Source organism: Convolutriloba macropyga, unplaced genomic scaffold (genome assembly GCF_964194025.1).
Source record: "Convolutriloba macropyga unplaced genomic scaffold, txConMacr16.3 SCAFFOLD_499, whole genome shotgun sequence".
In the NCBI taxonomy this organism is placed as follows: domain Eukaryota; kingdom Metazoa; phylum Xenacoelomorpha; order Acoela; family Convolutidae; genus Convolutriloba; species Convolutriloba macropyga.
The window spans coordinates 62887-76120 of NW_027453278.1; the positions used below are offsets into that span (position 1 = coordinate 62887).

The 13234-nt window shown below is 39.7% G+C and overlaps 1 protein-coding gene across 2 annotated transcripts in view; it reads right to left on the reverse strand.

The window, feature by feature from the left end:
- The window catches only part of LOC142358177 (short transient receptor potential channel 4-associated protein-like), a 31497-nt gene extending 26779 nt beyond the window's left edge, over positions 1-4718 (reverse strand). The window contains exon 1 of one of the 2 annotated variants that reach the window (XM_075409635.1): positions 3853-4718. In XM_075409635.1, coding sequence (XP_075265750.1) covers positions 3853-4183 — 331 coding nt within the window. In that variant the 5' untranslated portion in view covers positions 4184-4718. The remainder of the gene's footprint in view (positions 1-3852) is intronic. The other variant, XM_075409634.1, reaches the window with a different exon arrangement.
- Positions 4719-13234: the final 8516 nt, after the last annotated feature.

Sequence of the window (13234 nt, forward strand, 5' to 3'; positions counted from 1 at the left end):
TTCGATGAGCAACAGTTTTGAAACTTTAGTTTCAGTGGTTTTCACGTCGCGAGTATCCGCATTGAAGACTATTGTAAGCTTCATTAAATCAATTTTCAAGATAATGTCAAAGATGTTGTGAAAAACTATTATCTTTGAAGCCACTAAAGAGATTTTTAGACATTTAATCTCAAAATTAAACGTAAACTTTAAAAATATCAAACTTAATTTTTCTACATTCTTTACCTCAGAAACAGTCATAGCCAAGATTTGCGGCGCCAGGGAAATAAAATATTAACCTATGGAGCCGCAATAAGAAAAATACTATTTGGTGTCAGAAAAAGAATAAGAAAAATAAAATAATGGTCATTCAAAATTTTCAAAGTTTGGGTTTAGCATTCTTGACATATAGTAACATAACCGACTAACGTCGGGCCAATGCCTCTCAAACGACTGGCGAGCGGTTGCCTTCATCAGTAGCTAGCCACCCTTCTGTCAGGCTAGCTTTAGCTTGATTCGACTCTGCAACTTTTAGTTTTCTAGCCTTGTTAATAAATAAATCAAGTAAGAAACTGATAATTTAAAAATTTGGAAAATATTGCAAACTTTAAAAGTTTCCCAATTTCGCAGTGAAGAAATGTTCATAGCCATTTTTTGTCTTTAGAGTTTTCTCAAGTAACCGCAAGACTTAAAAAGATTTGTTGACCAGTAATGATCGTTGAACTCGGAAAAGGACAAAAATATTCACAAATTTTGAAAACAATCGCAAATTTTATTTTAAAAAATCTTGCAAATTTCAAGATATTAAAGTCTTCAAAACCATTTCATTGTCTCAAAAGATTATCAAGTATTCCCATTTCATGCATTTAATAGTTTCACGGGACCATAAAGATCCAAAAACTTGCCTTGATAACATGATAACTTCCCGAAAACTTGAAAAAGAATTTAAATTTCATCGAAAAATTGCAAATTCTGGAGTCATTACAAAAGTGATAACCATCCTATTAACTTCCTATAAAAGCGATAAACATCCTATTAAAAAAAAAATGCTTAAATTCGTGATAATAAAATCTTGAAGATCAATCAATTACATCTAGAAAATAAGCAGTAACCTAGTACCAAACACTAGAGGAGGTTGTCTGAGCTGAAAGGCTCTAAGACCACTTAAGGCCCAGTGGGCGCTACCAGCTTATCCCGGAGGACGAAAAGTCAAATGGGTCAACCGAAAAATCGGTCAAGCAACAAATCACATAAAAAAGACCGACAGGAATAATATAATTGCTGCAAACTTCGTTTGAGAGCAATTAAACAATCAATTTTTGAACGGAGAGCACATCAGATCATCTAATTACGCAGAGACGGCCGGAAAACTTTAAATTATCTGTGAAAAGATAAATTACAAACAATTGCTTTATAGAAATAATATATATAAGCAAAAAATGCAAGTGTAAGCAAAGAGTATTAAACATTCTCGAGCTTTCAAGTTTTAATTAACCTTGCTAAGCCATGACATTCTTGAGTAGTGACGTAGTATATTCTGGGAAGATATCAAGAATTGCAGAAAAATACCAAAACCTTAAATTTTTGCTGATAATTTCTACTCCAACACGGTAACCTCTTTTATTTGCTCTATTGAGTTTATTTTGGACAGCAATTAGGAGAAAAGGTTCCCCTTTTGAATTGTTTGTTAAAAAATGGCTAAACATAGCTGGCAGATTGCCAGAAAATAGCCGCAATAGATTCGTAGATCGGTAGTCTAAAAAAACAGTAAAAAGACAGACCAAAAAAATTCGTCTTTTCATTGAAGACTGATCTGTTATATTTTGATTAAAAATCTGTATAACTTATTGCTGCCTCTATTGGCTGATCTCAAATAACCTTCATTTAGAGTGACACACACCCATTTGACCTTATCTCTTTGAATTAAATTAAAAAAAAGTCAATTTCAAAGTGAGGAAGTCATTTTTGAGAGTGAGGTAAGTCAAGTGTGACCAAAAATTTAATCACGCGAATGAACAAAAAACTCGCTCCACTAAGAGCGAAAAATGACGTCACACATGCAATTCAGTTGAGATTGCATGAACGAATGAACAAAAAGTGGCTGTGACGTCATATGGTCGTAACAAAAATCATGACGACGAAATAAAAAAACCAAGAGAAGGCCAATAATAGCCCCAGCTATCGCTGTGCGGCTATTAATAAACGACTTGGCGGGATATTGCTAAAAATCGGGTAATGTTGGGGAGATTTTCGTTAGCGTCTTTTTGCACCTTTTTAAATAGTCTCAAGCTTGATAAAAAGAAATTTGTCACTCTGGTTGCATTAGCAAAAAAACTATTCAGTTAAAAGTTTTTGGGGTACATAACAACATAATACGAATTAGTTACGTGTGGTTAGCTGGTTCATTTTTTCAAAAAAAGAAATTATCTACTTTGTTGAGTCAGAACTTGCAAAAAATGTTAGTTTTCCGTGTTTTTCTCGAAGATGAGTACGGTCGCTCCTTAGTTTTTTTTGCTCGAAATAAATTTTTCCATTCGGAACACATTTTATTCTCCCAGCCGTTTCGTTTCTGAGATATTTGTAAAAACATTTTGTGAACAATTTGACCTGACCAAAAAATACAAGACGGGAAACGTCGAACTCTTACAGCGGTTGCATTTGGCAGAATCCCAGTCTAAGGTTTCAGTAATTCAGGTAATATTACATTTTTATAACCAAATAATGCGCTTACTAAAGAAGCGGTACCAGTTTTCTTACATGGAGTGTTTTGAATAGTACAAAACTATCGGAGTTGATTTTTTAAGTATCCGATAGCAGTGCCAGGAATTTTCAGCAACCCAACTTCTGCTATTTTTCAGTCGTTAAGATGATCTAACATTTAAAGCTTGAGTTAATTCCCGAGCTACCAGATTGCCTGATTCGCAAAATAGGGAATGATAACAAACTTTTCCCTCATTTTCTTTGTAAAACGAGAATTTTCAGCATACCTTCAAAATTGCATTTTATTTACCTCGGAAATCGAGTTAGGAAGCAAACAGAAGTATAAAAATGTTTCCATTGTTATGCAGACATGAGGATAATACTTATTTGGTTTAAGAAAATACATGGAAAAAGCATGGCCATTTTTTGTATGGTTTTAGAAATACTTTTGCATTCTTGAACCTCGGAAAGTGTACATATCGAAGATTGACCATACTGGATGGATAACATTTTTGAAGAAATAGTTGGAGATCTATCAACTTTCCCAGAAATTACGGAAGCGGGAAGAGTTTGGCGATTTTTGCTAACGCCAATTTGTTTTCGTTCCATCAGTCTCTGGCTCGTCGAACAAAAATTTTGTCAAAGCCTTAGAATCGCTGGTTTCGAAAAGAAAAACTTACGAAAAATAAAAAAAACATGGAGCAGTGATGAATTTGATTTAGTTGCTACATTAAATAGTAGAGCTACCTAATTTTTGGGGGGCGGGGAGGGGGCTTGGCTTAACTTGCTGGCCCTTGGGGACTTATCTGACTTCTGTTTTCAGTAAACTGATCCCATTGTTTGGGTAAAATATCTTCAAGTTTAAAAGGAATAAAGAATTGACAATCGTTCAATTCGTATGCCGCTTTATTTCGCAGCCCATAAGTGTGTCATAGAAGACTGATTTCTCAATAAATTTACGAAAAACAAACTCGAAAAAGAACCATTGAATCAATTGCTTGCTCAATCGAAAACGTGCAATTAACTCTTGTACAAATTCGTTAAGATATATATTTCAATTCTTTTCTTTTAGGTCAAGCAAACTCAGACTCTAAAGAAGGAAAACGATTTCGCAAATTGAGCAAGACTTAATTCTCACTCTTTCAAATTGTAAAACGATTAAAATAAACTCACCGAGTGACACTAGGTTTTCCACATTAGGACTCGCTTTAGAAGTTGAATAACTCGAATCCGTTGTATCTCTCCCGATTCTGTCATCCACGATTAGTTCGTAAATTTTGTGCATTTTGTCCAAACATAAGGTATTGTCATATTCGCCCCAAAATGATGTGTTGAGTGATGTAAGGCATTCCAAAACTTCCGAGCCAGTTTCTATCGGGGCTCTTGTCTGTGGTATAAAACTAGATCCTAAACAGCTAAGAGAGCTCGGACCCCCACCGTTAAATCTTCTCAAGAAGATTTTTTGATGCACGGACACCAATTTGCTTGGCTCCGTAGGCGACATGCTCCTGAAACAAGATCTCAGAACAGATATAAAAATTAATATTGAAAGCAATTTGTGAAATTATTAATTACCAGTTGGCAAAAAAACAAACAAATTTGAGGGTTTTAGATGCAAAACTACGGTAATTACAAGCGGTCCTTTATGTTTCTAACACTGATTCAGAAAATGTCAGTAAGCTGCTACAATAGTTGAACACTTTAGAAAGTCTAACGCAGTGTGCAAATAATTTATCAAACTTTCGAATCAATGAAGCAACCAACGAAAATCCTTTCCATGGTCTCTCAATATTGGGCCCTTTACTCGTAATTGTCAAAAGATAAATCCCGGAAACTGTGGAATTGAGACTACTGAATTGTTAGGGCGACGATGAATATGAAATTTGAGAAATGCGTCTTTCCTATTATAGCTCCCTCATCTTACGTGTCAGATAAGATATAGCAACCCCCCTCATCGTAAATAATTAAGAGGCATGAAAATTTGGAAAATAACTATGTATACAGATGGATCAGGGGCTTATGTATCAGATCACCTGACGTGGAAGATGCACATACCAAACATACCAATTCGAAACAATAATTGAATCGTCCAAATTTAAAACTTTGTCCGTAACAAAATCTTCAATGTATGCCTTCAAAAGAACCAATTGAACCAACATGAAAAGGCTAGAAAAACAAATCAAACAGTCGAGTAACAATGAGATTTCGAGAAATCTGTTTTTGAAGAGAGAAAGTTTAGTAAGACTCAGAAATATCTGAAGTGCACCAGGAAGACTGCCCTGATACCACCAACAGTGAAATTAAATGATGAGGAGACGTACGTTGACAAAGAAAAGGCAGAACTACTCAATCGGTATTTCGTTTGTATTTAGCAAGTTTGAAAATGTGACCACAACGCATACTAATGAAAAGTTAAATAAACTGACATCTAGCAAAAAGCAAGTTGGCGATATTTATTTGATCTAAATCCAGACAAGTCCATCGTACCGGATCGAATTGGGAATCTTATTTTAAAGAAAAGCCTCAAAACTTTGTGTAGATCAATGAAATTACTCTTCCAGACATGCATAAACAAACAGTGGTTTCATACATATTCGAAAAGAAGCCAGGTAACGCCAATCCTTAAATAAGGTAGTAAGGCTGATGTGACATGTTATCTGCCAATATGTCTCCTTTGCTGTTCCGCAAAAAGTTTTTGAGAAACTAATATTTGACAAAATTTACTACTTTTTTGAAAGAAAGTTGCACCCAAGTCAGTATGGTTTTAGGAAGCGACGATCTGCCACATTTCAGTTGATCACTTTTCCAGATCAAATTTTTGAATACAACCATTATGAAGCAACCTGAGAATTAAGTGTACAGTATCTTGATTTCGCCAAAGCCTTTGACACTGTTTCGCATGTCTTCCTACTTGAAAAATTGAAATTTTTGTTATTGGTGGAAGCATATAGGGACGAATAGAGTCGTATCTCTCGAACCGAAAGCAATTTGTTCAAATAAACGGCCCAAAAATCTTCCCTCAAAAATTTCACAAGCAGTGTACCTCAAGGGTCAGTTCCTGGACCACTTCCATTTCTCCTGTTCATCAATGACTTGCCCGAAATGATACAATTAGATGAAATTTACGGTTACGCTGATGATTTTAAAGCAATAGCGCGCAGCCAAAATGAATAAGGCAACAGAAACTATTCAAATATGGCTTGACACCAACAAAATACACTAAATACAAATAAATCTCATAATATTGACTAAAAGGGAACATCAAGGCAAAAATCAAGAGGAGAAAGATCTCTAATCAGTCAAGTCTCAACGTGATTTGGTGCTCATTATGCAGCAAAACTTAAGTTGGAATGGAAATTGCCCTAGTAGTTTTAGGAAAGCAGTGAGCGCACTCTTTCAAATAAAACATAATTTGTCAAGCTCATGTGACTGGAAAGTGTAATTAAATGCATACACTGGATATGTTGTGCAGATTGCCATCTATGCTTCTCAAAGGAGGCTATTCAAGTAGAAGTGAACTCAACAAATTTGAAAAAGTTCAACACAATGCAACAAAATGAATTTTCAACTCAAATCAGAGCTATCGGAATCACATAGTGACCGTAAACCTGATACCACTGAGTCTTTATGTAGAAATGCACGATCTTTTGCTTCTATTACCCATTATTTGATGGGATAATGATGTAGTTGTTAACGATATTGAAAAAGCAGTAAAAACAACGCGTCAACCTGAACGGGGTGAATATCGAATCACAAAAGCGGGAAATAATAAAACTAACGATAACTTTTTAAGAAGAACGAAACTGCTCTTCATCTACGTTTCTAGAGTTGCGAATGATAATGGAAAGACCCTAAACAAAATTACCCCACAGAAAATATACAGGAATTTTCTCACAAATCATTATATGGAAGAGAATAAATGCACTTGGAGAATGATTTGTAGATGTGGAAACTGTAACATATTACAAAAGATGAAACTAATCTGAACTGTAAATTTGAGGGCAACCCATGAGTCTTACTCTAAATCTTGCACTACTACTACATAGAGAAAGATTTAAAAACCAAGTAAGGTGATAATCTTCTAAAGCAAAAAAGGTTCCTCATTAAACGCTATCATAAGAAAAGCAGCCAGCGAATATGGGGCCGAGGGTATACTCCACCCAACGGACGAATAGTGAACCAGCAATTCGACACGCAACAGCAGCGTAATAAAATTAATTGCATTGTATTTTGAGCTTACAACAAAATGCTAAGCTCAAGGAGCCGCGTCAGAAGGATGCAATCTTGCTATACTAGTTACTCGATTAGCCTTCCCTCCCGCACAAAAACATTGTTTTTAATCAATTTCCAATGTTAATTTTTGATATTTTTAATTTTAAGCGCCTCGTAATATTTGCACTCTTCATTCGCTTCTTTTGGGCATAACTATTAGCAATTAAAAATTTTAGCGCCTTGAAGATAATTCGGCTGAATCGAGACCCTCACAATGTTTCCTTTGATATCAAGTTCATCGCTGTCATCAGTACTAGAACTCTTTCAAAAGGTTTCAACTTCTCGAAAATGAAGTGATGGCTCAATTTCGGCATCGATCATACATCATGCTTTTTTTGCAAACGTTTCTGTAATTTCCTTAAGTGCATGAGGGCATAATCCCTTGCCCCGGGGGAGAGCATGTGTTAGTGTAAATTTGTCCGGAAAAAAGGCAGTCTGTAGGTGTATTTTCAGCTTCAAGGTAGTAACGACTGCACAAAGCGTGCTGGATTTCCAATTTTTTCAAATTAAAACCGTACTGTTTCTGTGGCACGCCTTGATTGTGTCCCAAGCTCCTGATGCCATCTCTGATGCCAAGCCGACAACGTGATATTTGGTTTTATTTAACGTGCGTCAATTTACCTTTCCCAGGCTTCCATTGTCTAAATTAGAAAATTGCCTTCGTCTTACATAGTCCTATGATGTACCAGGTGAATATTCAAGTATGTACAAGGAGATCGTCAATTTGTAAAACTTCGACAGAAGCGAGCGACGGAGAGTATTCAGTGTCGTATTTTATTGACTCTTTTATTTAACTGATATTGAGTCCAAGCTCGTGGTTGGTTTTATATTGAGCACTTCGTGCAACGTCTGTGACGGACACGCCGAAAATAGATGACAACAGAAACTTATTTTTTTGTCAATAAATCCATTAAAACGTTCTGGGCGTTCATTGTTTGATCAGGAGCAGCAGAACATGAACATGCGTTTTCCTGAGATGTTTTCACAGATGTCCTGTTTTTTTTTGAAGCAGATCCGAAAACATATGCAATGTATTGGCAAGGAACGGTCACACAAACCTGAACAGCTGGCTGCCACACCATGGCAGCCATCTGAAATATCGACATCAGTGACTCGTGAAATTTTCTTGATCTCCTGAATTAAGCTTCTTCTTCACAATCAATTGGCATTTTTGAGCATTTGTTAGGTCTCCAAAATGCTGGCCATGACAGGATAAAGCCCTGAAGAAATTCAGCAAAATGCTCAATCTTCATACTGCACTGTCATTTTCAGCGTTTTATTTTTGAGTTGCTCACCAGGACAACCAAGGGGAGCATGGCTATACCATACACTGCCGTGACAATAGGATCTCATTGGCTGATGCATTCTCGGGACTGCAAGCAAGTGCCGTCTAAAAATATCAGATGGTGCAAAACAATCATATGCGTCTAAAGATGACGGCCCTTCGCTGCCAGGGTACTTCAAGGCCGTTTTTTATTGCCGTAATCTTGACTTTTATAAAAATAGTTTGATGGTAAACAATAGAACTGAAGGCTTTTGGGTAAACAAAATGGTCTGGATTGGCTTGAGAGGTTTTGGAGGTTTTTCATTGAGAACTTCAAGTGCACTTGTTCCGTTGATTGCTTCTTTCGTTGAGTGCATCCCCAGGGAGAACGCGCCTGTTAGGCATTTAACTGCGTTGGATATTTGTCTTTCTTTTTCCATGATTTTGTTATATTCAATCCGGTAACCTGTTTTAAGAAGTTTGTTTTCCTGGGCTTAAGCATCACGAAGTTCGTCGAGTTGACCTTTGTTGTGATAGTCGTTATAAATAATCTACCATTCCTTGTTGTTATTCCTGCATTTGTTTATGTGTTTGATATCGTGTATCTTTCAGAACCAACGTTGAGTTAAAGCTTTAAGACAAAGCCTGTTTTCCACTACAATTTAACTCAACGTTGTGAATGCCATGAAGTTCAAGCCGCCACAACTTCCTTCGAGTCCGACTCCAGAACAATGGCGCTGGTGGAAAGACTGTTTCTCCAAGGGATTGGATATCAACGAAATCACAGAAGACGAACACAAACTGACCTTTTTGATTTCGCATGTGAGTTCGGATTTTTTTGCCATCTTGGAACACGCTCCTTCATACAACGAGGCCATTTCCATACTGGACAAGCACTTCAAGAAACCCACTAGGATCATATATGCCCGTCATCAGCTCCTCTCATGCCGTCAGAAATCGGATGAGTCTATTTCGGATTTCATCAATAGATTGAAAATTCTACTGCAAAAGTGCGAATGCAAAGCCGTCAATATTCAGGAACATCAACAGCTCCTGATTCGGGACGCCATCGTTGCGGGCGTGAAATCGGATATCATTCGCATGCGACTTCTGGAGCAAACGGACGAAGATGCAACTCTGGAGAATTGCATTTCACTTGCAAGCGCTATTGAACTGTCATCAGACTACAACCGAAGTTTTCGTGGAACTGAAGGACTGGACTCGTCTGTGCCATCTGCGGAGGCGGCATCAGAGTTGTGCGCCACAGGTCGACCGCCAACTAGTACTCTCAATGAAGGAGGACAAGTTCGAAATAAATGCCAGTTTTGTGGACTTCATGGCCATCCGCGTCGAAACTGCCCAGCTCGGAACGACAGTTGTCATAAATGCCAAAAGAAAGGACATTGGGCGACTGCTTGTCGGAGCCAGCTGGCAGTAACACAACAAGCTCAGCCAGAAGAGTCATCCGTTTCGGTACTGTCGTCGGTACTTCTCGCGGCCGGAAGAAGCTCCGATGCCTTTTTCGCTTTGGTGAAGGTTGGGAAGAAGGAATTTCTCGGACTTGTTGACTCTGGAGCATCGGAGTCATTCATTTCCTACGAAGCTGCACGTCAATGTGACGGTAAAATAACTATGACAGCATCCGCTACTCAACTTGCAGACAAGACCAAATTACCAATACTTGGCCATATCGATCTGACGATGCAAGTGAACGCGGAAACCTACTCCACTCGTCTTAAAATTGCCAAGAGTCTTCTTGCAGATATCATAATCGGCATGCATCTTCTCGGGCAACACTCAGTGGTACAGATGGAAACAAAGGGGGATCGTGGCCCTGTCTCATTCTCGAAAGCAGCTCAGGGCACACACGCTGCAGTTATGTTCCCAGCATTGGACATTGAACCACCGATTCTGTTCTCAACCATAACCAAGGAAAGGGCCAAACCAATCACAACTAAATCTCGCTATGCGAGTAAAGAGAACCAAGAATATCTTACTGAAGAGATCGATCGCCTACTAGAAGCTGGCATCATAGAGCCTTCGTCGTCGCCATGGCGGGCCCAAGCATTTGTGGTTAGACGTGGATCAAAGCCGTGTATGGTTATAGACTATTCAGAAACGATAAATCGTTATACGGAACCCGATGGATACCCGTTCCCGGAAGTGGAGACAATACTCGACGGAGCTGCACAGGACAAATATTTCTCTCGCGTGGACCTGAAATCTGCCTATCATCAAGTACCTATTCAGGAGTCAGATCGTCCATTCACAGCCTTCGAAGCAAATGGAGCGTTGTATCAGTTCACTCGACTTGCTTTTGGGCTAACTAACGCAGTTCCTGTTTTTCAACGAGTGATCGATTCTATCATTCGCAAGGAGAAGCTAGAAAAGACACGAGCCTATCTGGATGATGTTATTATTTCGGGGGCAACTCAAGAGGAGCATGACCGTAATCTGGAGAGGTTAATATCAACAGTGAAGAAATACGGAATCACTCTCAACAAAGACAAGTGTCTGTTCAACGTACAACGAATTTCGTTGCTTGGCCATATTCTGGAAAAGGGTACAAAGCGGCCTGACCCTGAGAGACTCAAGACACTTATGGACTAACCGTTACCGGCCACTAAGCAGGAACTCCACAGGCTCATTGGATTCATTGCCTACAACGCGAAGTGGATTGCGCATTACTCAGACAAAGTCCGACCGCTCCTGGACGCTTTCAATGCAGGCCTTCTGCCTCTTCCAGAGTCTGCGGTCAAGGCTATAGGGAAACTGAAAGATGCTATAGCGAAGTAGGTTTTGGCTGTTCCTAAACCTGGTTCGCCGCTCATTATAACGACAGACGCTTCAGCAACTGCGATAGGAGGAACGCTCACGCAAGACTCGCAGCCCATTGCTTTCTTTTCGCGCTCTCTCAGTTCTGGGGAACGTAAACAGTCAGCAGCGGAACGTAAAGCATTGGCCATTGTAGAGTGTAGCCGTAAGTGGATGCCATACACGAGAGCTTACCATAACTTGATTCAAACGTACCAAGAGGCTGTTGCTTTTATCTTATCTCGCAATAAGTCCAAGGTTAAGAATGACCAGCTGATATGGTGGCGATTAGAACTCTCCACACTGTCATATGGAATCGAGTATAAGAAGGGGTCAGAGAACATCGCAGCTGATGCACTCTCACGCATTGCGTCAATTGATAATTCCGGCACAGTGGACAACCTTCACAGACGCTTGTGCCATCCTGGAATTACAAGAATGAGGGAGTACGTCAGCCGACACAAATTACCATTTACTTTGAACGAAGTACGACAGTCTTGCTCTGAGTGTCCCACCTGGCTCGAATGGAAGCCTAAGTTCTACCGTCCCGAGAAAACTCATATTATAAAGGCTACTCGGCCATTCGAACGTATTAGCACTGATTTGGTAGGACCAAAATCAATGTCCCCAGCTGGAAATCGCTATCTTCTCACTGTAATTGATGAGTACAGTCGTTTTCCGTTCGCAATACTTTTAAAGGATATTTGTGCACAGTCATTCAGAAGGTCTCTCAAGTCAATCTTCTCACTTTGTGGAACACCGGGCTTCATTCGCTCAGATAGGGGGACACAGTTTATGTCAGCCGACTTCGATAAATTCTGCGCCGATACGGGTATCGCACACTCCCGAACCACACCGTATAACCCCAAAGGCAACGGCCAATGTGAGTGCCTTAATGGAACGGTTTGGAAGGGCGTCGTCTGTACACTCCATTCTCGCGGTCTGCAACCCGATCGGTGGGAAGATATACTGCCTGATGTGCTGGCGTCAATCCGAGCACTCACTTGTACATCTACACAAGAAACACCTCACGAGCGGTTTTTTGGTTTCAGGGCGCCTGCCAAATGGAATCTCCCTTCATGGCTGGCGCCGGGTCACCCCGTGTATGTCAAGAATTTTGTTTGCAAAAAGGCGACCCTATAGTTCAGCCTGCAGAAGTTGTGGAGCCAATAAACAATCAATTTACGAGAATTAGGCGGCGTAATGGAGCAGTCGACACAGTTTCATCGTCCATGTTATCTCGCGGCAGCGTGGTGCCAAACCCTCGACGAAGATCTTCCCTGCCTCATCCCGTGAATGTCCCGGAAAAGCCGCAGGAGGGAAGCGATGTAATAGCGGATACGTCGATTATGGACAACAATGCGCAAACGCTGGAAACGCTGGCTCCAGGATCGCAGCAAGATGTTTGCATGCCACGTACTGGTGAGGAGTCACCGCCCGTCATTTCCCAGCCAAGGGAGCCGGCAGGCCAGAGCACTCGTCGCAGTGGAAGAGTAAGGCGTCTGCCAGAACGCCTACGCTCAACTGTAGACAGCAGCATCATCCCTGAGACTTTCGACGAAGACGAGATAATTTGGAAGTACGAGGAGCAACATTAGCGGGGGAGAATGTTGTGATAGTCGTTATAAATAATCTACCATTCCTTGTTGTTATTCCTGCATTTGTTTATGTGTTTGATATCGTGTATCTTTCAGAACCAACGTTGAGTTAAAGCTTTAAGACAAAGCCTGTTTTCCAATACAACCTTTAATCCCAGGCTGAAGCTGTCTAGTTGAGGTTTTGGTCAGATAACCATCATTCACAATTTTCAGGCTAAAGAGAATTACGTGCGGAAAAATTTTCGCACGTTACGACCTTACATTATATCCCTGTAATTTTTGTTTTTCAGCAAAGTGCTTTTATTTTGTTGATTCAATCAAAAAATATTTTGTCCGCTTTTTGTTTCTTGAGCAAAATGAGCTCTCCTATACAAAACTTTCGTATCAATTTGATCAATCTTTTCAACAATATTGGGCAAGAATGCTCAATAATCAGTGGATGGGGTTTCAATGCTTGGCAAGGTTTTTTGGGAGACTGTGTCGGTTGCGGTGTCGGTTTCTCAAATGCGATCATCACCTGACACTTCCCGGGCAGAGGATTTTGCCGAAAAATAACGGGGAAAAGAGTGTAAAGAGTGTAAAAATAATATTTTTACACCGTTAGTGC